The sequence below is a fragment of the Nicotiana sylvestris genome, chromosome 1 (genome assembly GCF_000393655.2).
Source record: "Nicotiana sylvestris chromosome 1, ASM39365v2, whole genome shotgun sequence".
Lineage (NCBI taxonomy): Eukaryota > Viridiplantae > Streptophyta > Magnoliopsida > Solanales > Solanaceae > Nicotiana > Nicotiana sylvestris.
In genome coordinates, this window is record NC_091057.1 from 123,433,422 (window position 1) to 123,460,651 (window position 27,230).

At 36.5% G+C, this 27,230-nt stretch overlaps 1 protein-coding gene across 1 annotated transcript; it reads left to right on the forward strand.

Moving 5' to 3' along the window:
• The first annotated feature begins 3,819 nt into the window (after window positions 1–3,819).
• On the forward strand, window positions 3,820–8,643 carry LOC104235822 (leucine-rich repeat receptor-like serine/threonine-protein kinase BAM3). The gene is made up of 2 exons (XM_009789647.2): window positions 3,820–6,503; window positions 7,915–8,643. The coding sequence occupies exons 1-2, from the start codon at window positions 3,920–3,922 to the stop codon at window positions 8,331–8,333; spliced, it is 3,003 nt and encodes a 1,000-aa protein (XP_009787949.1). The 5' UTR covers window positions 3,820–3,919; the 3' UTR covers window positions 8,334–8,643.
• The last annotated feature ends 18,587 nt before the right edge of the window (window positions 8,644–27,230 follow it).

The window sequence follows — 27,230 nt, forward strand, 5'->3', positions numbered from 1 at the left end:
ATACAGACATTATATGCCCCTCTTTGGTAACTGTCTCTAGGCATCCTGTATCATTCCACCTGATTTGACTCACGGACATGATAACTTGGGATAAGAAATAATTTTTATACTATCAGAAATTTTATTTTTTAAGTTATAAATTGCGCTGATTATGAAAAATTTATATAATTGTACCATTTACGTAACCTAATAGAATAAATATTTGTATCATATATATATATATATATATATATATATATTCCATTTGGAGGAGAAGCCTTGGAGCCACAATAAAACTGTCTTCGTATATATAACTTATAGATTGCAGGTTCGAGCCAGTAAAATTATCTTCGTATGATCTATAGATTACAGGTTCGAGCTAGTAAAATTGTCTTCGTATGACCTATAAATTACAGGTTCAAGCCTTGGAGCAACAATAAAATTGTCTTCGTGTGATCTATAAGTTGACTGTCTATATTATACACTTTAGAACGTGACCCTTCTCCGGACCCTACGTGAATATGGAGTACTTGCTCGTGTTACGTTTAGAAGTTGAACTCTTATCAGTTCTACTTAATGCGACTACAACATATTGGTTTGATTATATATCTATTTTATTTTGTTGTATATAACTCATGATTGAAGTATGATACTCGCAGTACGAGAAAGATGTACAATACTACCGTTGTTTACTTGTAACATTTAGTCCACATTTGTGATCAATGGTGTAACCTAAAAAATATATATATGAAATGAAGGAAATGACATTCACATGGGGCAAGAACTGCAACATGTATGAAGTGAATATTGAATATAAGGGTTTTGTACGCTATCATCACATAAATATAGGAGACATTGCATCTGCTTTTAGTCAGTTCTGGGATTGAATTGTACATGAATTGATTATGGCATTGAAATATTGAAGGAAAAAAAGAAAGAGGCTATGAAGCTTAAGATGATAATGTTGAATCTATTGGGACAGCAGCAGGTTGTTATCCTAGTTTTCATAGTCCTTATAATAAGGGCCAAGACACAAGAAAATGACCTATCACAAGAAATAGATCTGCACATCAATTTGATGGACAGGGACACCTCAAAAGGGCACTACTTGCCCCAGCAATGAAATTAGTCTGCCTTTGCCTTGAGAGTTTTAAACTTAAGAGTGGAGCCACTCCACTATTCTGTACATATATATCCTAAGGGTCCTTTTGGGGAGGGGTGGTGCATGGACAACTTCTTTTTTCTTTTTAATAATGATGGTGTCCGAATAACTTGCTCGTACTTCAATTATTTAACTGAATATATACTTGTTACTTTCTGGTCGACTAATAAATATATCGTGTTATTCTACTCTTTAAAAGAGACACATAAAAATAAATCACCTAATTTATCCTTTTCGGGAATTTAAATCGTGGTCTCTTAAAATTTTTGTTATACTTCATTGATCATTAGAATTAGATCCTATAATTAGGACACTCTTGGAACTACAACAACAACAAGCTCAATAATTTCCTACAAGTGGAGTCTGAGGGGGGTAAGCAGAGGCGGACCCATGTGTATGGGTGAGGGGTCATCGGACCCCGTAAACTTCGGCAGAAATCTTATATATATATATATATATATACGTATATACTTTGAAAATGGTTAATTTAAAGTAGTTGGCACCCTAAATACTAAAAGCCTTTAGGGGGCACTGGTTGAACAGAATAATGTGCCCCCGTCGCATAAAAATTTTGGGTCCGCCTCTGGGGTAAGATGTACGCAACCTTAATCTAATCTAAAATGGCAGAGAAGTTGTTTTCGATAGACCCTCGGCTAGAAAGCGGATAAAAAAAATACTGCCACAAATAAAAATAACAAGATAAAATAAGAACGAAGTGAATAAAACAGATAAACTCTAGATAATAAAAGCAATTTATGAATAAAAGGATATTATACGCTTGCAAAGTAAGACAGAATAGTACACAACACTTGGAACTACATACAGATATATATAGCCACAACACTATTTTCCATGCATTTTTCTGAATGTGTCCCAAGACATAATACAAGAGCACGCTTTTCCATGTGAAGTGAAGGGATCAACAAGTTGTTTTATTATTTTTCACTTTTAATTCTTTTCTTTTCTCTTGTTGTTGCTTTAGCTTTTGACGTGGAAGATCAAAAGCAAAATTACTTATATGATCTTTCTCTTGCTTTAACTTTTGCAGCCCCCTCTTTAGGACTATTCCATCTTCTAATAAAGCTCAAATACACACATTTACATGGAACAATGGTCCATTTTCTGTAGGGCAAGGAAGAAGAGAAAGGAATAAAGCAAGCTGTTTTACCATAAAAAAAAGAAAAAGAAGAGATCAAAAAGCTTCTCTGGTTGTTTCTTCCATGCAACCTAACTATACTACACAATTATAAATTGATCATTCCTCACAAAACATTGTAATGATATATTAATAATCATCATCTTTTACCACTGTTTGTTGCAGGCACATGTCTCCAACTCCAAGAAGTACGACTGTAAGAAAAGAATCACAATTTGAGACTTAGAAAATTAATCCTTTTTACTGTGCATAAGATACTCTATACTAAGTACAAAATTTCTAGTCTAGTTTTAGCTTAATTATTTCATCTACTGCCAGATCATACCCCATGTAGAAAAAGTTATCCCCAAGATAAGAAAAGAGGATCATCATTATTAGTTTACTTGGTCACCCTTTGCATTAATAAATATTATGCATGCAAAGACAGTTTGTGATGTCATTGTAGTCTTCATGCTTAGTGTTCAATACAATAATATATGGCCATGTGAGTGTCTACAAGGTAAAAGGAGTTTAATTTTTATACACTAAATCACTAGCTAAAAAAAATTGGAGTATCAAATTATCTTAAAAATAACCAACTGCAGCCGTATGCGAATTAGAGTACATTATCTATAGTTAAATAAAGGGCAACGTAGGGTACAAAGTATTTTACAATCACACAGTCTTCGAAAATCGTCCGCACTCTAAGAATATGACGTAGATAATATACCTTAATACTACGAGCATTTGTGGCTGCTACCGTTAGTAACAAATAAAAATATTGCTACTGTAAAGATATTTTGTGGTGCCATCATATGTAAGTTGAATCCTATTAATAAATCCTTATATAAGAATGATTATGTGCACCCTAAATTCCCCACATGTGGTAGTAGCTAGCTTGGTTAGCTAGTATACTAAATTAAATCTATAATTCCTCTTTGTGTGTCATTATCAATCTTGGGTCAACATTTACTCTGTAATAGTGGCATGCATTGATTACATAAGCCCACCTTTTTTTCTTTTTTCTTTTAGTTAATTTATTTCCATGGGAAAAATCTTTATCCATAATTATCATATCAGAAATTTGAGACCAACTCAGCCATCCTTCATGATTTAATTGAAAGTGCAATTTCATCATCTCTCACTTAAAATAAAGTGTCTTTTCCACTTAAAGCTAAAGGGTATTCTTGTCATATTGAATATGGAGAGAATCAACTTTACTTTTCTCATAATCTGAACTTTAAATTTCTGTTGGTAATCCAACGGCTGTTTTTTAAAGTAAGTATAGAAGCCTGCTTTACTTGTCTTTATTTTTCTTTTGTTACTTTGCTCAAAGAAGTTCATTACTGCATATATAAACTTAGTTAAAGAAATCCATTTATTTTTAGCTAAAAACTTAAATGTGTTCTTCACTTAGAGATAAAAGGAAAAGCAAAGAGAGAAAAGGGGAGGCTTAGCTTCTTCCTTGATCTTGAATACTCACTTTCTTTCTTTTTGAAGATGTTTGATTCTTTAAATCAATCTACACCTGAAGTTTCTCAGATTCCCTTAACTTTTCCTTTCTTTTTCAGAAAATCCATTGTCTCAAAACCTCATAATAAGACCCTTTGTTTCTTCTTCAAGTCCTTCCAAATTCACTTTCTATGAAAAACTTCCAAGAAAATATGGTGCCGCTCATTCATATTGTCACACTCTTTACTATTTTAGGCACTTCCTTTTCTTCCTCTTCTGATTTTCTTGCCTTAGTAAGTCTAAAACAAGGTTTTGGCTTCTCAAATCCTGCATTGAGCTCTTGGGATACTTCAAATCCTAGCTCAGTTTGTTCTTGGGCAGGAATCAAATGCTCCCAAGGCCGAGTTGTATCGATAAACTTATCCAATATGGACTTATATGGCTCTGTTTCTCCTGCTATTTCAAGCTTAGATAAGCTTGTAGAGCTCTCAATTGATGGTAACAACTTCACTGGTGAAATCAAGATTGACAACATGAGCAGCCTACAGTCTGTTAACATATCAAACAACATTTTCAGTGGGAATCTTGATTGGAACTACTCAAGTTTGTCCAATTTGGAGATTCTTGATGCTTATAACAACAACTTCTCTTCTTTTCTTCCTCTTGGTGTTGTCAACTTGAAGAAAATCAAGTACTTGGATTTGGGTGGCAACTATTTCTATGGAAGAATACCAGAAAGTTATGGTGATTTGATTGAGTTGGAGTACTTGTCACTAGCTGGAAATGACTTGCATGGTAGGATCCCAAAAGCCTTAGGGAATCTCACTAACTTAAAAGAGATTTACTTAGGATATTTCAATGTTTTTGTAGGTGGGATTCCTAAGGAATTTGGCAAGTTGGAAAATCTTGTTCACATGGATATTTCTAGTTGTGAATTAGATGGTCCAATTCCTCCTGAATTAGGGAACTTGAAATTGTTGAACACACTTTTTCTGCATATCAATCTTCTCTCAGGTCAAATTCCTAAAGAACTAGGCAACCTCACTGGCTTAGTCAATCTTGATCTTTCAGCCAATGCACTTACAGGAGAAATCCCATTTGAGCTCATTAATCTACAGCAACTAAGGCTTTTTAACCTTTTCATGAACAAATTACATGGTTCTATACCGGATTTCATCGCTGATTTTCCTGAGCTGAAGATTCTTGGTCTTTGGATGAACAACTTCACCGGTGTAATCCCGGAGAAATTAGGCCAAAATGGGAAGCTACAAGAGCTGGATTTGTCATCAAACAAGCTCACTGGTACCATTCCTAAAGACTTGTGTGCCTCAAAACAACTTAGAATCTTGATTTTACTCAAGAATTTCCTCTTTGGTCCAATTCCAGAGGATTTAGGCACATGTTCAAGTCTAGTTAGGGTGAGATTGGGCCAAAATTACTTGAATGGTAGCATACCATATGGATTCATTTACATGCCTGAGTTAAACTTAGTTGAGCTGCACAATAACTACTTGTCTGGTACCTTATCAGAAAATAGTAACATTTCTTCAAAGCCAGCCAAATTAGGTCAATTAAATTTATCAAACAATCAACTTTATGGTTCTTTACCATTTTCACTCTCTAATTTCACTTCCCTTCAAATTCTTTCACTTGGAGGGAACCAATTCTCTGGTCCTATTCCTCATACTATAGGTCAACTCTCTCAAGCCTTAAAAATTGACCTGAATCATAACTTTCTTTCTGGTGAAATCCCTCCTGAAATAGGCAATTGTGTCCACTTGACTTATCTAGACTTGAGCCAGAACAACTTTTCTGGCTCAATTCAACCTAGACTGTCCGAAATCCGAATCTTGAACTACTTGAACTTGTCGAGAAACCATTTGAATGAGACCATACCAAAGTCAATTGGTACAATGAGAAGTCTCACAACTGCTGATTTCTCATTCAATGATTTATCAGGCAAGCTGCCGGAATCAGGCCAATTTGCATACTTCAATGCTACTTCTTTCGCGGGCAACCCTCGACTATGTGGTTCATTATTGAACAATCCTTGCAATTTCACACTTATCACAGATCCACCAGTAAAATCTCGTGGCGATTTCAAGCTGATATTCGCCCTCGGGTTGTTAATCTGTTCACTAGTCTTTGCAGCTGCAGCTATTATCAAGGCCAAGTCTTTCAAGAAAACAGGCTTGAATTCTTGGAAAATGACAGCGTTCCAAAAGGTTGAGTTCAGTGTTGCAGACGTGCTCGAATGTGTGAAAGATGGTAATGTAATAGGCAGAGGAGGAGCCGGGATTGTGTACCATGGGAAAATGCCAAATGGGGTTGAAATTGCTGTGAAAAAACTGCTTGGTATTGGCAACAACAGTCATGATCATGGTTTCAGAGCAGAGATTCGAACACTAGGCAACATTCGACACAGAAACATCGTAAGACTTGTTGCTTTTTGTTCAAACAAGGAAACAAATCTACTTGTGTATGAGTACATGAGGAATGGGAGTTTAGGAGAGGCATTGCATGGGAAAAAGGGGGGATTTTTGAGCTGGAATTTGAGGTACAAAATTGCTATAGAAGCTGCTAAAGGATTGTGCTATCTTCACCATGATTGCTCGCCATTGATCGTTCACAGAGATGTGAAATCCAACAACATTTTACTGAATTCAAACTTTGAAGCTCATGTTGCTGATTTTGGTTTGGCTAAATTCTTGGTAGATGGTGGTGCCTCAGAATGCATGTCTGCCATAGCTGGCTCCTATGGTTACATTGCCCCTGGTACGTTATTTTGGCAGTTCTTGACCTGCCTTTTTGGTTTATAGAATAATTACATTATTAGGAAGGGTGTCTTGCGTCAATGGTAAAGTTGATATCATATGACTAGGAGGTCATGTAGTCTCTTGCTGCGTACAATAGATCCTTGTGGTTTGGCCCTTCCCCAGACCCCGCGCATATCGGGAGCTTAGTGCATCAGACTGCCATTTTTAGAATAATTACATTATTAGGTGATCTAAAAGATAATTACATATTAGTAAGACAAAATATCTACAATAATATGTTAAGATACACTATAGTGAAATCTTTAAATTGTTGTGTATATATAGTGTGAACTCTTTTTGGGATGAAATTATTTGTGTACAAAGCTAGTACTTGGTTAGTTAATGTAGTTAGGTATTTAGAAATTGCTACTACACTGACAAAGTCATTCTTGTATGGTCGTACTAATAATGTCAATAATTCTTGAGCCGACTGTTTTTTAATTCCCAACAATTAGTCATGTCAATCAAATTGCAGAATCACTTTAAAAAACACGAAACGTACTATTATATTCTGTCTACAGTTTGGGAACTCAATTCAGTTTTCCTCACTACTAGACTAAGTACTACAGTAGTTATGAATAAATAAATAAATAAATAAAATTCATTTATGACGAAAATTTTACTGCATTTTCTTTCTTGGTTTGGAGACAAAGGGAAAAAGGTTAGGTGGTGGCAGGAAACTAGTTAAAATGTTTGCAATAAGAAACGGCGTCGTAATGTGTTGCTTCGTTGGGCTAAAGTGACAGGCCCAAGATCACCCGCGATTCAAGGCAGCGAAAGAAGAAGAAGTTTTAGGGCTCTCTTGGAATTTTTTGGGTAATCGAAACGTACGAAGGTCCACGTTTTACGAGAGAGGAAGAGGACTAGACTATATAACTTAATTTCTGTGCCAGAGAGGGTCGTGGTGGCCCAACATTCTGCAAAAGTAAGTCAAAATCTGACTTGACTGACACATTGGCCCCAATCGATTGTCGTGCTAGCCAACCCACCATGCACTTCTTTTAAAATATTATTACTAAGATATAGTCATTTGACATGAATAAAAAATATTCATATGCAATATAATATAATATTCAATCTAAAAGATTATAATATTATGTTATTTTCTAGGTTGTCAATGTTGTAGGTTACTTTTACTTTTACTCGGAAATGAAGCCAGAATTTGAAGTTTACGAAATCATAACTAGTTCGCTTTAACTTGATGGTGTAACACCATTATACAATGTTAATGCATAAATTTTAAATTTTGTATATAAAGTGAAGTATAGTACATACCACTAATTGCAGGATGCATATCAATCACATTTGCTTCTATGATCTTTAATTATTAGTAATTTTTTTTTCCAACTTTCTATTTTTTGTTGTTGCAGAATATGCATATACTTTGAGAGTGGATGAAAAGAGCGACGTGTATAGTTTTGGTGTGGTTCTATTGGAGCTGATCACAGGACGTCGTCCAGTAGGGGAATTTGGAGACGGAGTGGACATAGTACAATGGAGCAAGAGAGTAACAAATTGCAAAAGAGAACAAGTGACACACATTGTAGATCCAAGACTAACTACAGTGCCAGAAGATGAAGCCATGCATTTGTTCTTCGTTGCCATGCTTTGCATCCAAGAAAATAGCGTAGAACGTCCAACCATGAGAGAAGTCATTCAAATGTTATCAGAGTTTCCGCGACAATCACCTGAGTATCAACCATCTTCTTCATCTGTGGTTTTTCAAAAGGTAAAGAGCCTTGAGAATGACCAAAGTTGTCCAAAGATTCGGAAAGAACTTTTGGTTTAACCAATTTTCGTTTATAAGTAAAAGTATTAGATTTTTAGTTTGTTTTTTAATGGTCCTTTGGTAGGTGGTTAAGTTATCTACTGTACTGCTTTATAAGTTGTAACTCGTTATTCTTTCTACTTGTTATTAAGATAGGTTTTTGTGGCAAAGAGAAGTAGGAAAATAATTAGTACTAGTAGTTAGTGGATTTTGATTCTTAATTAGGGGTTGGGGTGTTAATTTCTTGGCAAAGGCAAGCAGGCCCAATTAAGTTGGTTCTGAATGCTTATTTGTATCATAGTGTTATACAAGGTATATATTGTTCTTTTTACGTGTGAATTCTGAATTGTTTAATTTCTTCAATATTCAATAGGACATACTATACAATTAAGTTGATAATATAGTGTTTGACGTAGAGGGTGAAGTTTGTGAGTTGGAATTTATTAGTATCTCTCCCTGCCAAAATAAGAGAGAACCTGAGTATTAACAAATTATGTAAGTTGTCTTGCTGCTATCTTTATGTCTAATTAGGAAAGATCACTTGATTACTCATCAATATGAAACAATGATCAAAAACAAATTAAATGTTGAATTATTTGGCTGTCAATGAAAAGTGAACCTGGAGCGGGAACCTCGCAGTTTAAAGACGTCAGGCTTTTTAATTATTGGCAACATGAGAAGTAATTATAACAATAACTTTCTATCAACTCGATCTCCAATTATTAATATTTTTATCTAGTTTATATAACATAAATATTCAATATCTAGAGTGTAAATTCAGTGATGCGTCGGGGAGAAGCCTACATGGACGTGAGGCTTGACTCACAAGTGATCCCTAAGAGAGGAAGTTTCAAGTACATTGAGTCAATTATCCAGGGGGATGGGAAGATAGACGAGGATGTCACACACAGTATAAGAGTGAGGTTGGTGAAACAGAGGTTAGCATCTGGAGTACTATGTGACAAGAAAGTGCCACCGAAACTTAAAGGCAAGTTCTATAGAGCGGTGGTTAGACCAGTCATGTCGTATGAGGCTGAGTGTTGGACAACAAAGAATTCTCATACCCAGAAGATGAAAGCGGCAGAAATGAGGATGTTGTCACGACCCAATTTAGGATCGTGACCGGTGCTTAGGAGCAAGTGCTTCCAAGAAAGCCTTATCGGTATTTTACAGAAAAACGAATAGAGTTTTCCTTGTTTCTGGACTATCCAAAAAAAATTCATGTCTCAAAATTAACAACCAACCATCCTAATATCAAACCAGACAATCAATTGTTAGTATATGATTACGCCCAACTCTAGTCCTAAAAAGAATAAGCGGTCGCTGCAAATATTATCCAGTCTAAAGTCCAGAGTCGAATCCCACAGAGAACTAAGGCTTAGCTATATCTGTTTAATATCACTAAAAAGATAAGTTTGAACAATTTTCTAAATTATAAAGATTGAGATTTATATTTCTAACTAATTAACTAGCAAATAAAGCGGTAAAATTATCAACTAACGAGACAAAAGGGTTGTAGACTAAATTAAGGAGGTCTAGAGTTATGATTTCCCCAATTGTCGGAATCCTTCTAGCTATGTTCCCTACAATTTTTTGCCAATGTATTCTCTACTGATCGTGAGCACTTTAGGTGTCGTAATTCTCTCTCGAGCAACTACAATAATTTACTAGAAATATTCTCTCAAACTACGCTAGTTGACTTTATCTAACCGCTCATTATGACCACGTCAAGGCTTTGTTATTTCTAAACCTACCTTTAAACCCGCTGTATTGATTTCTCACATACGTTAGGAGTGACATTGTTCAACAACCACCTAAATATATATCCTTTCTCAAGAAACACATAATAAATAGGCACAGTCAATCGATGGTCATTCAATCAACAACAATAAACACGTAGTTGAACAAGTAGAGAAATCCAACGGCTCAATTATAAAAAAACATAACAAGAGTTTATCCTACAAAAGGTTCTATCAAAACCCTAGATAACAAATTAGCTATTCATAATAGTATGTAAAAATACAATACTAAAAGTCATAACCAACAATAAAAAATAGGAAGAGGAAGGAAAAACTCGTAGAAGAATTCTCCGCCTTGCTCTTATTGTGTCACTGCCTCCTTAGGTCGAATTTGTATCAAAAGTATGTCCAACCTTCAAAATACCATTTTTCCATGTATATATACCAAGTAGGGTCGGACCCAAACAATTATACCTTCTCCTACGCGAAAAAGGACAAGTTTCCAGGCCTGGACGTCCGCGGCCGCGGTCGGGGCGTGATATTTTTCCAGTGTACTGCCTCAGTCCGCGTCAGGTCCGCGGTCGCAGTTTCGACCACATTTTTCACCTTGTTCCGATTAGAATTTGGAAAAATATAAAACATGAAAATTGTAACACTTTGAGTTAACTTTCCAACCATATATTATATAGCCAAAATAGATTTGGGAGAAAAGAGTTATGCCTATTTTACTAAACAGTGCGCAATATGCCTACTCAAGTCTTTGTTTGTTCTTAACTATCAAATTTGACCCCCGAACACGATCCCGGCTTAATTCCTCGGGCTTTTTACTCAGACTTCAAATCTTCAAATCACTAGAATTCATTCCATAACATCTATATAGCTCGGAATCACTCTTACAAGGCATAAAACACATAGTTAGTGCAAAACACTAGCGATTAATGCTCAAACTCAATTAAAGTGCAGTAAATTAGAGTGTAATTAGTGACTACAACATGCAATTATAGCCTATTATTAGTATACTGTATTTGTAAAATAATTCTGGTGAAGATAAAATAACATATAAATAGAAATGTAAACAAAACAGAATTTAATCTGAACCCACTGAATTCACAGTGTTTCTTTAAGGAACTTAACCCCTCCTTGTACCCGAGGTTTTGGATTATTTCCTCCCAGGATAGAATGAATTATACATTGGTGTAGCGGTACTTCAAACCCCAGTGTTTCAGCGAATACAATAATCGGTAGCAAATCACACTTACTGTTGCTTTCTTTGTAGTTAAAATGCAGAAGAAAGTAGGAGAATTCAGAAATTTGTATGGAAAATCTGAGAGAATGGACTGCAATTTATAGTCCCAACCCGTTGAGTTCAAACAAAGAGGTGTAACTATTCAGAAGTCAGTTACGTAAAACGGTCATAACATAAATGGCTATTTACGCAATTTAAAATGGACATATTCTCCGTTAAAAAAAATGGACGGGCAGAGGAAATAACTTAAAACGGATAATTTGGATTTAATATTAATTTTCTGTTACAAAAATGAATCTTTAATAATATTACAATAATAGTTACTATTAACAAATAAATTTGGTCCAAAATTAATCAATCAATCGATCATTTGACCAAATCTGAAGCCGAGCGAGCGAGCGAGCGACAACGCGTGGCTTGCCTTCTTGTTAATTCTTTAAGAGCTAGAAGAAGAGCAATTGTATATATACCCATCAAAAGTCTTTTCCTCCTCTAATATGGGACAATGTCCCTTTGTCAAAGAGGAAAATTCAAATATTTCATTTTTTCTCCATTTCCCATACACCCTCTTTTAAGCTAAAATAGCTTAAATAACCCAACAATCCCCCACATGAATGGGGAATGGCTATATCATGGAAATATGCATTAAAAACTATGTAACTCGCAAGCAAGGATTAATCACATCTGGATAAGTAGGTTTCTTTTTGAACTTTCCGCAGTGAACTTATGTCGGATATACTCGGTCAATCGGCAGATTTAATATCTTTGAACCGTCGAACTATGGTGTATACCTAGACAACCATAAGTCACACAATTAATCTTTAACCGTCTTTGGTTCTCATTGTTGTGTTCATTTCAGCCATGAACACAAAATGGTTTCATAAGTGCGTAGAGAATTGACATACAAAATTCTCCTTGGAGCGGAGGTGATTCCTAAACGTGTCATCCCATAGATACACTATTTGATATACCCCGTATCAAATTTAGAAATTATTAAAAAGCCTAAATGGTTTATCCTTGGTACTGAACATTGTCTCATCACGAGAATGGACCAAAATTTTAGTTGACAATGTTGAACCGTCATTAATGAATTTGTTTGTTCTTCTTGAACCTAGATCTTGCGATCTCCAGTCTTCTAGGTAGAGTTACCACCACAATGACTTGTTCTCGGCCATAGTCCCATTTCCCTCGATGATTTCTCAACTACCTCTCTAGTTAGGCCTTTTGTAAGTGGATCCGATACATTATCACTTGACTTTACGTAGTCAATCGTGATAATTCCTCTAGAGAGTAATTGCCTAACGGTTTTATGTCTTCATCGTATATGACGAGATTTACCGTTATACATAACGCTCCCAGCTCTTCCAATTGTCGCTTGACTATCGCAATGTATGCATATTGGTGCCAACGATTTGGGCCAAAATGGAATGTCCTCCAAGAAGTTTCGGAGCTATTCAACTTCTTCACCGGGTTTATCTAAGGCTATGAACTCAGCCTCCATTATAGAGCGGGCAATATAGGTTTGTTTGGATGACTTTTAAGATATCGCTCCTCCACCAATAGTGAATACATATTCACTTGTGGACTTAGAATTAGTTGAACCGGTGATCCAATTTGCATCACAGTATCCCTCAATCACCGCAGTATATTTATTATAGTGCAAAGCAAAATCCTAGGTATGTTTAAAATATCTCAAAACTCATTTCATTACTGTCCAATGAGATTGACCTGGATTACTCGTGTATCGACTCAATTTACTTATAGCACAAGTTATATTTGGTCGTGTACAAATTCATGAAATACATGAAACATCCCAACATACGAGCATAATCCAATTATGATATAATGAGATTGTGACAATGTCAGACCTTGAGGAGTCTTATGGATCTTAATACCCAGGATTAAATCAGCAACTCCCAAGTCCTTCATATCAAACTTGCTAGTTAGCATACGCTTAGTCGCATTTATGTTGGCAATGTCATTACTCATTATTAGTATATCATCCACATATAAGCAAACAATGATTATGTGATTTGTAACATTTTTAATGTATACACATTTATCACATTTGTTTATCTTAAAACCATTTGACAATATTGTTTGGTCAAATTTCGCATGCCATTTTTTGGGTGCTTGTTTTAGTCCGTAAAGGGACTTAACAAGTCTATATACCTTTTTTTCTTTACCTGGAACCACAAACCCTTCAGGTTGTTCCATGTAGATTTCTTCCTCCGAATCTCCATTTAAGAAGGCCGTCTTAACGTCCATTTGATGAATTTCAAGGCCATAAACTGCAGCTAATGCTACTAACATTCGTATGTATGTAATTCTTGTAACTGGAGAGTATGTATCAAAATAGTTAAAACCTTCTCGTTGTCTATACCTTTTGACCACAAGTTTTTCCTTATATTTATCAATAGTGCCATCATATTTTATTTTCCTCTTAAAAATCTATTTAGAACCCAATAGTTTATTTCCAGGAGGAAGATCAACCAATTCTCATATATGGTTGTTCAATATGAATTCTATTTTACTATTGACTGACTCTTTCCAAAATAATGATTCCGAAGAAGACATAGCTTCTTTAAATGTTCGAGGCTCATTTTTCAATAAGAAAGTCACACAATCTGGTCCAGACGAAGTAGACTTTCTTTGATGTTTACTATGTCTTGGACCCTCCTAATTAAATGTACTTTCTTTTGTTTCTTCCCGAGGTCGTTTAGACCCTTCACCAATCGACTCACATTCTTTTTTATATGGATATATATTTTCAAAGAACTTAGCATTATCTGATTCTATAACCGTATTATTATGAATGTCGGGATTTTCTAATTTATGAACCAGAAATCGATATGCTTTACTATTGGTCGCATATCCTATGAAAACACAATCAACGGTTTTCAGTCCTATTTTTACCTTTTTGGGTTTAGGAACTTGCACTATTGCCAAACACCCCTACACTTTGAAATAATTCATGTTGGGCTTCCTTCATTTCCATTTATCATATGGAATCGATTGCATTTTGCTATGGGGAACTCGATTTAGTATCAGGTTAGCTGTAAGAATGGCTTCCCCCACAAGTTCTGTGGCAAACCAGAACTTATCAACAATGCGTTCATCATCTCCTTTAATGAACGATTCTTTCTTTTCGCAATCCCATTGGATTTGGGCATGTAAGGGGCCGTTGTTTGATGAATAATTCCATATTCTAAACATATTTCTTCAAAAGGATATTCATATTCACCACCCTATCACTTTTTATCATTTTGATTTTCTTGTTAAGTTGAGTTTCAAATTCGTTTTTATATTGCTTGAATGCGTCTATTGCTTCATTTTTACTATTAAGTAAGTAAACATAACAATATCGAGTGCCTCTCATCAATACAAGTTATGAAATACTTCTTTCCACCGCGAGATGGTATTGACTTCATGTTGCAAATATCTGTGTGAATTAAGTCTAAAGGATTTGATTCCTTTCAACTGACTTATAAGGATGTTTAACATACTTAGATTCCACACATGTTTGATATTTTTATTTGTCGTATTCAAACTTAGGCAATACTTCCAAATTAATCATTTTTCGCAAGGTTTTATGATTGACATGTCCCAAACGTATATGTCGTAAATCATTTGACTCAAGTAAGTAAGAAGAAGCTAAAGTTTTATTATTATCAACAACCATTACATTCAGTTTGAAAAAGCTCTCAGTGAGGTAACCTTTTCCTACAAACATCTCATTATTACTTATTACAACCTTATCAGATACAAAAATATATTTAAACCCGTTCTTAACGAGAAATCCAGCAGAGACTAAGTTTTTCATAATCTCGGAAACATGAAGGATGTTATTCAGAGTCACAACCTTGCCAGAAGTCATTTCCAGAAATATTTTGTCACATCCTTCAATTTTGGTCGTTGCATAATTTTCCATAGAAAACGTCTCTTCGGGTTCAACGGGAGCATATGTAGCAAACACTTCTCTAACAGCACAAATATGGCGAGTGGCTCCAGAATCAATCCACCACTCTTTAGGATTTCCTACCAGGTTGCATTTAGAAAGCATAGCACACAAGTCATCAACATCTTCGTGCTTTTCAACCATGTTTGCTTGACCCTTCTTCTTGTCTTTCTTTGGAGCACGACAATCTACAGATTTATGTCTAGCTTTCCCATAGTTATAGCAATTTCCGTTGAACCACTTCTTGTTTTGGTTGCTTTTCGGTCCAGAAGCCTTCTTCCTCTTTCTATTATTTTGAGGACCATCCTCAATAATGTTTGCTCCCATTATTATTGAGTTTCCACGGCCTTTCTTTTCAGCAGCTTTTTGTCCTCTTCGATTCTCAACCGAACAATGAGATCTTCAAGCGACATTTCCTTGTGTTTGTATTTCAAGTAGTTTTTGAAGTCCTTCCACAAAGTAGGCAACTTCTCAATCATCGCTAAACCTTGGAATGCTTCATTGATGACAAGACCTTCAATGAAACTTATGTTAGTAAAAATAATGTAATTAATATTGTTAACATCAGTATTAATTCAACTTTTACCTTCAACAAGGAGATCGTGAATAATCACTTGCAATTCCTGAACTTGGGTAATAACAGACTTGCTATCTACCATTTTGTAGTCCAAAAATTTAGTGGCAACAAATTTCTTCAATCTTGCATATTCAGTTTTGTATTTCCTTTCAAGCACAATCCATAGTTCTTTTGACATCTCCACATTACTGTAGATGTTATACATATCGTCCTCCAGTCCGCTAAGAATTTAATTCTTGCATAGAAAATCAGAATGCTTTCACGCCTCAGTCACGAGAAAGAGTTCATTGTCTGGAGTTTCATCGGATAGAACATGAACATCTTCCTTAATGAACTTCTGTAGACTTAAAGTCGTCAAGTAGAAGAACATCTTCTGCTGCCACCGCTTGAAATCATTCCCGAAAATTTTTCTGAGTTTTTCTGCCTGTGCCAATACCAGTGTTGTTCGGCTTGTCGATGCATTGGCAATCACCATAGGAACAGTCTGGTTCCCGTTGTCATTCGTCATTTCTATAAAAGGACACAAACAAACGTTAAAATCACGTATATTTTAATCTCCAATGGAGTAGAAAACCACAAAGGTTTTAGTCTCCATAACAGTGAGTATGACACAAATACAGAAAATATTAAGTTCCTTAAGCTTGTTAGTATACTGTATTTGTAATAATTTTGGAGAAGAAAAAATAACATATAAATAGAAAGGTAAATGAAACAGAATTTAATCCGAGCCCACTAAATTCACAGTGTTTCCTTAAGAAACTCAATCCCATCCTTGTACCCGAGGTTTTGGATTATTTTTTCCAAGATAGAACTAATTACACACTGGTGTAGTAGTACTTCAAATCCCAGTGTTTCAGTGAACACAATGATCGGTAGTAAATCACACTTACTGTTGCTTTCTTTGTATTTAAAATAATATAGAACAAAGGAGGAGAATTCAAAAATTCATATAGAAAATCTGAGAGAATGGACTGCAATTTATAGCCCCAATCTATTGAATTCAAACGAAGAGGTGTAACTATTCATAGGTCAGTTAAGTAAAACGGCCATAACGTAGATGGTCATTTACACAAATTAAAACGGACAGATTTTCCGTTACAAAAAACTTACGGGCAGAGGAAATAACTTAAAATAGATAATTTGGATTTAATATTAATTTTCCGTTACAAAAACGGATCTTTAATAATATTACGTTAATATTTATTATTAACAAATAAATTTGGTCCAAATAAGATCCAAATCTGAATCTGAATTTGAAGCCGAAGCCGAGCCAAGCGAGCGACGACGATGACGACGGCGCAAGACTTGCCTTCTTCCTAACCCTTTAAGAGCTAGAAGGAGAGCAATTGTATATATACCCATCAAAAGTCTTTTCATCCTCCAATATGGGGACAATATCCCTTTGTCAAGGAGGGAAACTCAAATATTTCATTTTCCTTCCATTTTCCATTCACCCTCTTTTAAGCTAAAATAGCTTAAATAACCTAACATCAACAACTTATCAATTAACCTAAGTCTCCACTATTACTAATCAATCCACCAACAACCAAAAATACTAATCTATCTTCAAATTCGATAAGGAAGTCCAATACTCATCATAAATCTATAATAACAAAAGAATACTCATGATACTAAAAGAATGACTATGGAGCAACTCTAATAGTTCCAAAAAAGACTATAACTATAAATAAAATCTCCGCACACGCGAACAAGTGTGAGGCTCACCAAGAAATATCAATCTTTGTGCTCTAATCAATGAAATCCTCGTCTGCGTCAACTGCCGTCTCTGGAACAAATTAGCGGGGAGTGAGTTGCTAGCTCAGTGAGTAATAACACTTAGCACAACCGTTTTTATTGGGGACAAGTCAGAAAACATGCTAGTATATTAAACAAAAAATATCATAAAAATGCCCCTTTAGAAACAATAAATAATTTTCAGTCTCATCATGTTTTTTCTTGTAGTATAATACAATTGATAATTCAGTAATAAGCTCGACAACCAATGTATAATATCAATATTCATATTTGGGAGATTTCAATAAACGGATCATGTAATTGGTATAAATGTGGACTTCTTCGCAAGAAGTCAAATATAATGGTGGTTGATAACTAGGGATTCTAGTCTATTTTATGCTCCTTTTTGGTTAAGTTTTAGATTAAAAGTGTGTACAAGTATTCCCGAAAGCTAACTCATTGTGATTGTTTGCAGTGTTTGGTCAAAAAAAAGATAAGGAAGTCAAAACCAACTCATAAAGGTATGAAAGCTGCCCAAGTTCAAAGCTGAGTCACAAGAGGCGCTGATAGCGGAAAAATAGGCGCGGATGCGGAGAGTCCACCACTGAGGCGGTCTTGTTTACTCTCTCAGGTAGTGGCAAAGTTCAGAGAGATGTATTTTGGGCCTAACAAGTTACCGCTGCCTGCAGTGAAATTGCGCAGCCGCGGTAAATTTACCGCCTGTCACACCTCCTTTTTACCTACACCCTCACAAAGGAGTGTATAAGGGAGTTTTTCCAATTAAAGGACAATCAAAATGTGATTTATTTATTTATTAAATTTATAGTCACTGCTTGGGAGATTTACGGTGTCCCAAGTCACCGGTTGAATCCCGAATCGAGGAAAAGCTTGACTCTGTTTAACAGTCCGCGAACCAGAAATCCGAGTAAGGAATTCTGTTAACCCGAAAGAAGGTGTTAGGCATTTCCGAGTTTCGTGGTTCTAGCACGGTCGCTCAACTGTTATATTCAGCTTAATTATCTGATTTTAAACAATTATGAACCTGTGTGCAAATTTTAGTTTTAACCGCTTTTATTCATTTTTTAATGAAAATTGCAATGTTATTAAAACACGTCCCAAACCACGTCACATAAATGCACCCATAGTTTTTGACATATTTTAACATCGTTGAGATTTAGATTTGGGTCACATAAATGCGCACTCGAATTTAGGAAGGTAATATTATTAAATGACGCACCTAAAGCAACTACGCGTTTGCAACTTTGCGAGGGCCATGAAAATTTGCTAAGTGGCACTCCTCGAGTTCTAAGAATTTTAAGGGATATAATTAAGTGAGGGCTACGCATTCGGGATTATATTTAGCGCAACGCACCTCAACTCCATTTTTTAAAGGGTATTTAAACTAAAGTTTGGAGGGCCATAACTATTATTATCTAATATAGTACACCTTACATCCAAACGTCTAAAATTCTTTATTTGAAATTATGAGGGCCATAAACTATTAATATTATTTAATATGGCACGCCTCAACTATAAAGGAGTTATTCTGAAATCACGTAATTTTGGGCTATTGCTTAGGCAGATATCATTCACATCGGCTTTCAGGCCCTTGGACCATGCCTGTTACGAACGAGACTGGCAGCAACGGTCAAATGAGAATTGGGCCTAACTCGATCTCGGGAATGAACTACAAGCACTCACTAAGAAATGGGCTACGAGTCCAGGCCCAAATGGGTTGCAGCGTGCTATATGTTCAGTAACACAACACTGATGGAGAGATCTGGGTTCCAGGCTAAGCCCAGAGGTAGAGGAAAGAACAAATACTATAGCCCAATGCCAAATCTGACTCAAGCTAACACGTTGGTCAGAGTCATACGCCTTTAATTATTTCTGCAAAAGAAAACAACAAGATGTAAAGAATTAAGCTAATCTGAGAACTCTCATATTTGTAATTAAACCCTACATCTATTTGAAAGCCTTTATGAATTCAAGTCATTCATTCATGGGTAAAGCAAGGCAAGGTAACAAACTGAAGTAACTAAGCTATTCTGCAGATCATGACAGAACAATCTAACATAAAGAAGCTAATGGATGGACAACAGAACATAAACCTGATTTGCTAAGGAGGAACAAATAAAAGAACTAATCTGATGGATGCTTAAACACGACTATAGAAAAAAAACATCTCCAAAATTCAGCAAAACTTCAATAAAATCAGACCAAAAGAGTCATAATCCTCAACCCATACATATCATCGTAAGCCTAAGAACATTCTTGAATCCAAACATCATTCAAAAGAAAACCACAAATGCAATCCTTATAACGAAATACAATATTAATAACATGAACGAAATATACATAATAAAGCTAAACTAAGGACACATGGACAAAATATAACACATTCGAGCAGTTATTCGACAATAGAAAGCTAGCATTTTCCATTTCCCTTCAATTTGGTTACATGGCTTCACATTTGCACTTCTTATGTTAGTCAAGAGTCGATACATACCTGGGCATAAAAGAGAAACAAAAGAAATGAAGAAATCAGTAGCTAGCAGCAGCAGAACAAAGCGCAAATTAGTCCCAGCAAAACCATCTCAAACCCAGAAAATGATGTGAAGCAGTAAAGAATAAACCAGTTTCAACTGAGCAACTTCAAAACCAAACTTTTGAAAATCAAGCTCAATCCATTTCAACCCCTAGTGAACCAGATACTGCTTCAGAAGCTGAGAACCTCAGAAAAATTTAATGAAACAGTAGTTTTTCTAATATTCTTCAGTCGTTTTTTATTTTTAAATTTTTCTATCTCTTCAAGTCTCTTCCTCTTTTTTTAATTCTGCCTTGCCTATCAAGTTTAAGTGCCTTTATAGGCAAGGCATTAGGGCAGCCTAAAAGTATTGAAATTTGCATTTCAAACCTTTTCTAATTTTGGTTTAGCCTCTCACAGCTCTAATGCAAATTTCAGAATTTCAAAAGCAGTCCCAAAACCCCTTTCCTGGAAGCTTCCTAAGGTTGTTACATAAGATTCTCCTATCTATACTACCCAAATTACATCTGAACCCCTGCTAATTAACCAGATAGACCAAACGGGTATGGGTCAAGTTGACCCTGGGTTGAATTAACTCAAAACTCAACCCAAACCATGAGCCTGAACCTAAAGGCATAAACCCCAGGCCCAAATACAGTCAGAACCAACTAGATTCTGAGTTAACCAAGAGCAGAAAGTAAACACTTAGTTTGAAAATTAAAATTTAACTACACTACTGATTAATTACATAAACAAGCAAAGGGTGAGTTAGGTTATTAAAATGAGACAACCTAATTAAATTAACTTGTGAGACTAAAGCAAAATCAAAGGTTCAAGAATGTTATTAACAAAATCAGAGAATAGACCTTTAGACCTCGACCAGAAAACTGAACAACTGAACGAACACAAAAATTAATCTAGGGGAAAAACCTAAGCTCAGAAACTTGCTCGACTTTCAGTCTACTTCAAGAAAAATGAGAAGAAAAGAAGAAGAGTAGGACGTAAATCAAAAGTGGACAGAAGAAAAGGACAAGGAAAGCTTACCAATTAGACTCGACCACAACGTTGGACTCCTGATTTAACACAATAAGTGTTAGTCGCTTGTTCTTTGTTAAGAACAAACGACCAACACTGATTATGCCAAATTAAACTCAAAAATCTTGAAGACTCGATCACCTGTGGTCATGCAAGCCACAGAATCAAAGCCAGAGCGATTTGGCTTTTAGGGCTTCGAACTTTGATTCAAGATTCGAAGGGATTGAGAGGGATTCGAGGGATATGGTTTAGGGATTTGGAAAGAGGGGGTCATAGGGGTTTCAGGGTATTAGTTTGGGGTGATTTAGGAGAAGTTAGGTTTTTGGCCTTAACTTTCGATTGAAGATTCGACGAGTTCCATGGTAATTCGAGGAGAACCAACTACGGATTCGACATGAGGGGGGGGGGAGGGTGTTATGGTGTGAATCTAGTGTGGATTTGAGGTGGCACCGCTGGGATAAGGCGGTGGAAATGGAGGCGGCGTCATTAGGGTTTGCAGGTTGGAATCTTTATGAAAGAGACGATGAGGGGGTAGGGGATGCGTTTGGACACTAATATACTAACGAAAATCTAGTTCCCATCCGTTGGATTGAAAGAGATCAATGGCTCAGATCTGGGGATATCAAAATGACGTCGTTGGTTGGGCGGTGGGGCTGGACCGGATATTGGGGCGGGTTTGGGCCAAAATTGGGCGGGTTCCAGGGCAAAATGTTTGGGCTTGGATATAATTCAATTAAATTTTGGCCCAAATTCCTTTTCTTCATTTCCATTCCTTGTCTTTTATTTAATTGTTTTTCTTTTCCCCTTTTTAATTAATTAAAACTTAAATTAAAAACTCCTAAAAATGATTAATTTACTAAATTAAGCTAAAACCTAATGTAATATTTACAAGAATTAATTACTTCTAAATTAAAAGGGAAATTATTGATTTATAATTAAAATGCTAGAAATGCAGAATTAAACCAATTTTGTGATTTTCATTTTTTAATAAAACACCTAATTTAATAATTGACCTTAAAATGTGAAAATAAATCCTTAACGCAAATGCAGTGTATATTTGTATTTTCATGAATTAAATAAAATAAACATGCAGAGACAAATGCAAACAATAACAAAAAAAATGCTACAAAAATCTACGAAATTGCAAATAATGAAGAAAAATTATTTTGTTGAATCTATGGGAATAATTCATATAAGACAAAAATCACGTGCTCACAGTTGCCCCTCTTTGCCCGGAAATACGAAGAGTTTTCGTGTAAAGATAAAGTGAGCGGATACGAGCGATTTTTGCCCGTTTGGATACTCCGTGTGAAGCATTTTTGAAATATTTGACTGCACCCTGCTTCCGAGGTTGCCTACATATCCTTGGTTAAAAAAGAATCAGGTCAGTGTAGTTCAGGAATGTTTGGTAGCTGGGACTACTATGAAGCTGTGAATTCACTGTTGTTGCTGCTACTACTGCTTACTGAACCCCTTATTACACCGTGATAAAATAAAAAGAAGCTAGACTAGACTATAATCTATGCATTACAAAATCCTATTTACATCTTCCAACTTGCTCTTGTGGTTCTTGTTGCCTTGCTGACTTGTATTCTCCCGGTGGAGCCCCTTGTTATCACCTTGAATTGTAATCTGAGATGTTTTCCCTTTATCCGGGTGGACGCCTGATTGCTAAAACTTGAATGTATTCCCTTGTTCTCTAGGTGGGCGCCTGACTACTGAACTTGAAATATATTCCCTTGTTCTCCAGGTGGGCGCCTGACTGCTGAACTTGAAATGTATTCTCTTGTTCTCCAGGTGGGCGCCTGATTTCTTGAAATGTATTCCCTTGTTCGCCAGGTGAGCGCCTGATTACCAAAATTTGAAATGTATTCCCTTGTTCTCCAGGTGGACGCCTGATTGCCAAAAACTTGAAATATATTCCCTTGTTATCCAGGTGGGCTCCTGATTACCAAATCTTGAAATGCATTCCCTTATTATTCAGGTGGGCGCCTGATTACCAAAAGTTGAAATGTATTCCCTTGTTCTCCAGGTGGGCACCTGATTACCAAAACTTGAAATGTATTCCCTTGTTCTCCAGGTGGGCGCCTAATTGCCAAAAACTTGAATTGTATTCTCTTGGTCTCCAGGTAGGCGCCTGATTTCCACAAAGTAAAAAAAAAAACCTCTGCCCCGGTTTGATGCTGGGCGCATTGAATCATGTTACCAAATATCTCTATGAATTTGAAAGCTAAATCCCATTATCCAGGAGGGTCCTGAAAACTCCTAGATAAATGACTGCTTTAAAAATCTAAATCATATCTTCTAAAGGTGTTACTCCTACTGCATCTTGTTATCTAAGGAAGTTGTAAACTACATCCCATTATCCAGGAGGGTCCTGACAACAAAAAATTAAATCCCATTATCCAGGAGGGTCCTGAAACCTTAAAACTAAATCCCATTATCCAGGAGGGTCCTGAAAATTTAAAAACTAAATCCCAATATCCAGGAGGGTCCTGAAAACTTAAAAACTAAATCCCATTATCCAGGAGGGTCCTGAAAATTTAAAATTAAATCACATTATCCAGGAGGGTCCTGAGAATTTAAAAACTAGATCCCATTATCCAGGAGGGTCCTGAAAACTTAAAAAACTAAATCTCATTATCCAAGAGGGTCCTGAAAATTTAAAATTAAATCCCATTATCCAGGAGGGCCCTGAGAATTTAAAAACTAGATCCCATTATCCAGGAGGGTCCTGAAAACTTAAAAAACTAAATCTCATTATCCTAGGAGGGTCCTGAAAATTTAAAATTAAATCCCATTATCCAGGAGGGTCCTGAGAATTTAAAAACTAGATCCCATTATCCAGGAGGGTCCTGAAAACTTAAAAAATTAAATCCCATTATCCAGGAGGGTCCTGACAACGAAAAATTAAATCCCATTATCCAGGAGGGTCCTGAGAGTTTACGGTCAAACCTGATTAGTGCTTGTTTTTCCCTTATGGAGCGTTCCTCCGAAACAAACGAATTTTCTGCCCCTGTTTCAATCAAAGGAAAATCTTGTCAATTTAAAATGGTGGTTAGTTGATGGAATTCTTGCTGCAGGACTCTCCGCTGCCATGTTTTGCTTTGACTGACTTCCCCGAACTGGCTAAGAACCTCTTGACTTCCCGGCTGACTTTCAAACCTCCATGACTTTGGATGACCTGAGTGTTCTATACCCGAACCGTTGTTTCACACCTCTGACCCCTTTAACTAAACCTCTGCATCTCCCATGAAATTACTGAATCATTCTGCCGATGGAACTTTTGCTAGCACTTTATCCCACTTTACATCATGCTATCTTTGGTATGCTCTGGCCGCACTGTGCTTTGCAATTTTGAAGCCGGTAGCGAGCTTTGAAATTCCTTCTTATTTGCTTAAACAGAACTGACACTGTGAACATCTTAGATAAATAAACCCAAAAGAAATTAAATGCAATGGCTTTCATAGTTAAGGATAAGAAAATCCAAAACTGGAAGACTATCTGAAGGGGAAAAAGAAAAGAGACTTATCTGAGTGGAGCAGCTGACAGCAATGATCATGACATGCATTTCGGATTAATCGGCCCAATCTATCCAACCAATCAACTTTCAGTTGCCATACTTTGTTGCCCCGGAGTTTCCATAACCTGATTTCTTCACCAAAACTTTGACCTTGTTCGGCCTGCGGTGCCCTGAAGGGTTTTCTCCAACAAGCCTTTCTCATTTGTTCATCTCTCAACTCACTTTTGCCTTACGGTGCCCGTGAGGGTTTTCACCAATAAGACTCTCTCATTTTTAATTTCTCTCAGCTCATGTCGCCTTATAGTGCCCGTGAGGGTTTTCACCAATAAGACTCTCTCATTTTCAATATTTTTTGCTTGGACCAGAGTGTTGCCCTCGATATGAATCAGCTCCACTTGCTTGACTTGGCATCTCTCGAAGACTGATTGAAAGGTCTTTCTTTGGACCATAATGTGGGCTTTTGGATAAGGTTAGAAAGAAAGGATATCAAAGGCTTAAAACAATTCGAATGAGTTCAAAATTACAACCTTCGGAATAAGATTTCTGACAACAACCACAACCTCTGCCCTAGTTTCTTGTTTGGGGACTTTTGGATTTTTATTTGATGGGACCGAACTGTGAGGCTGCCTACGTATCCTTAAAAGGAATCAGGTCGGACGTAGTTCATGTCATAGAAATTACTTTGTTGTTGTAATTTTCTCTTTTCTCTTTCTTTTTTTCTCTTTCTTTTTTTTGCTCCCTTTTTCTCTTTTTGTTGTTTTTCTTCTTTCTTTTTTTTCTCTTTTCATTCTTTCCTTTATCTTTTCTCTTTTCTTTCTCTTTTTCTCTTCTTCCTTTACTTATCTTTCACGCTTGTGTTTCTGATATTTGCTACTGATTCCGAAAGAGGGGTATGAAAGAAAATAAATAAGGCTCAAAGGGGTTAACAAAGGATAAAGTGTTTAGATAGCAGAACAAAATGCCTCCGTCATTCCAAATCTTCAAAAATATGCCAAGTACAAACAAACAAATATAAATTAACCTGAAGAAAATCATACATAGTATCTCTTGACCGCATCGGAATTGATGACCATCTCTACACACTTGCCTTCTATATCCACTAAATACAAAGTGCCATTTGACAACACTCTAGTTACGATGAATGGCCCCTGCCAATTTGGGGCGAACTTGCCTTTTGCTTCGGCTTGATGAGGAATGATACGTTTAAATACTAACTAACCCACTTCAAACTTCCATGGACGCACCTTCTTGTTATATGCTCTTGTCATTCTTTGTTGATACAATTGGCCATGACACACTGCTACCAATCTTTTCTCGTTGATCAAACTCAATTGTTCCAAGCTGGTTTTGACCCATTCATCATCATCGATCTCAGCCTCCACGACAATTCGAAGGGATGGAATTTCCACTTCTGTAGGTATAACTGCATCGGTGCCATACACCAACAAATAAGGAGTTGCCCTTACTGAAGTACGGATAGTAGTGCGATAACCCAGCAATGCAAATGGCAGCTTTTCATGCCACTGCCTCGAACCCTCCACCATTTTTCGAAGTATCTTCTTTATATTTTTGTTGGCTGCCTCGACTGCTCCATTCGCCTTGGGGCGATATGGGGTGGAATTGCGATGTGTAATCTTAAACTATTGACATACCTCTTCATCAGATGACTAGTGAGATTAGCCCCATTGTTTGTAATGATCACCTTTGGTATCCCAAACCGGCAAATGATATTTGAGTGCAAAAAATCAACCACTGTCTTCTTGGTTACAAACTTGAATGTTTTAACCTCTATCCACTTGGTGAAGTAGTCAATGGCCACCAGAATGAACTTGTGCCTGTTTGATATTGATGGCTCAATTGGCCCAATGACATCCATGCCCCATGAAACAAAAGGCCACGGTGCACACATCGTGTGTAATTCTGATGGTGGAGAATGAATCAAATCTCCGTACACTTGACACTGATGACATTTACGCATGAAACTGATACAATCTCGCTCCATAGTGAGCCAATAATAACCTACTCGGAGAATCTTCTTTGCCAACACGTACCCACTCATGTGCGGTCCATCGACTCCAGAATGTACTTCGGACATAATAGTTGTAGCCTGTCTAGCATCTATGCATCTCAGAAGCCCAAGATCTTGAGTCCTTTTGTACAAAACCCCTCCGCTGAAGAAAAAATCGCTTGCCAAACGCCTAATTGTTCTCTCTTGATCACCTGTGGCTTGTACTTGATACACCCACATCCTGATGTATTCCTTGATATCGTGAAACCAAGGCTCCCCATCGAGCTCTTCTTCCACCACATTACAATAAGCCTGCTGATCTTGGATCTGAATTTGTAAAGGATCCATATAAGCCTTATCGGTATGGTGCAACATTGACGCCAGAGTAGCCAAAGCATCGACGACCTCATTGTGAATCCTTGGAATATGCCTGAACTCTATTGATTGGAAATGTTGACAAAGATCCTGCAAGCACTGTCGGTACGGTATGAGTTTTAAATCTAGTGTTTCCCATTCTCCCTGAATCTAGTGCACTAGAAGGTCCAAGTCACCCAAGACCAAGACTTCCTGG

Excerpts from the sequence above, each read along its gene's own strand:
- LOC104235822 (XM_009789647.2), top strand. The coding sequence starts at position 3,920 with ATGAAAAACTTCCAAGAAAATATGGTGCCGCTCATTCATATTGTCACA. Across the intron at positions 6,504-7,914 it reads CTATGGTTACATTGCCCCTG|AATATGCATATACTTTGAGA; the intron begins GTACGTTATTTT and ends TTGTTGTTGCAG.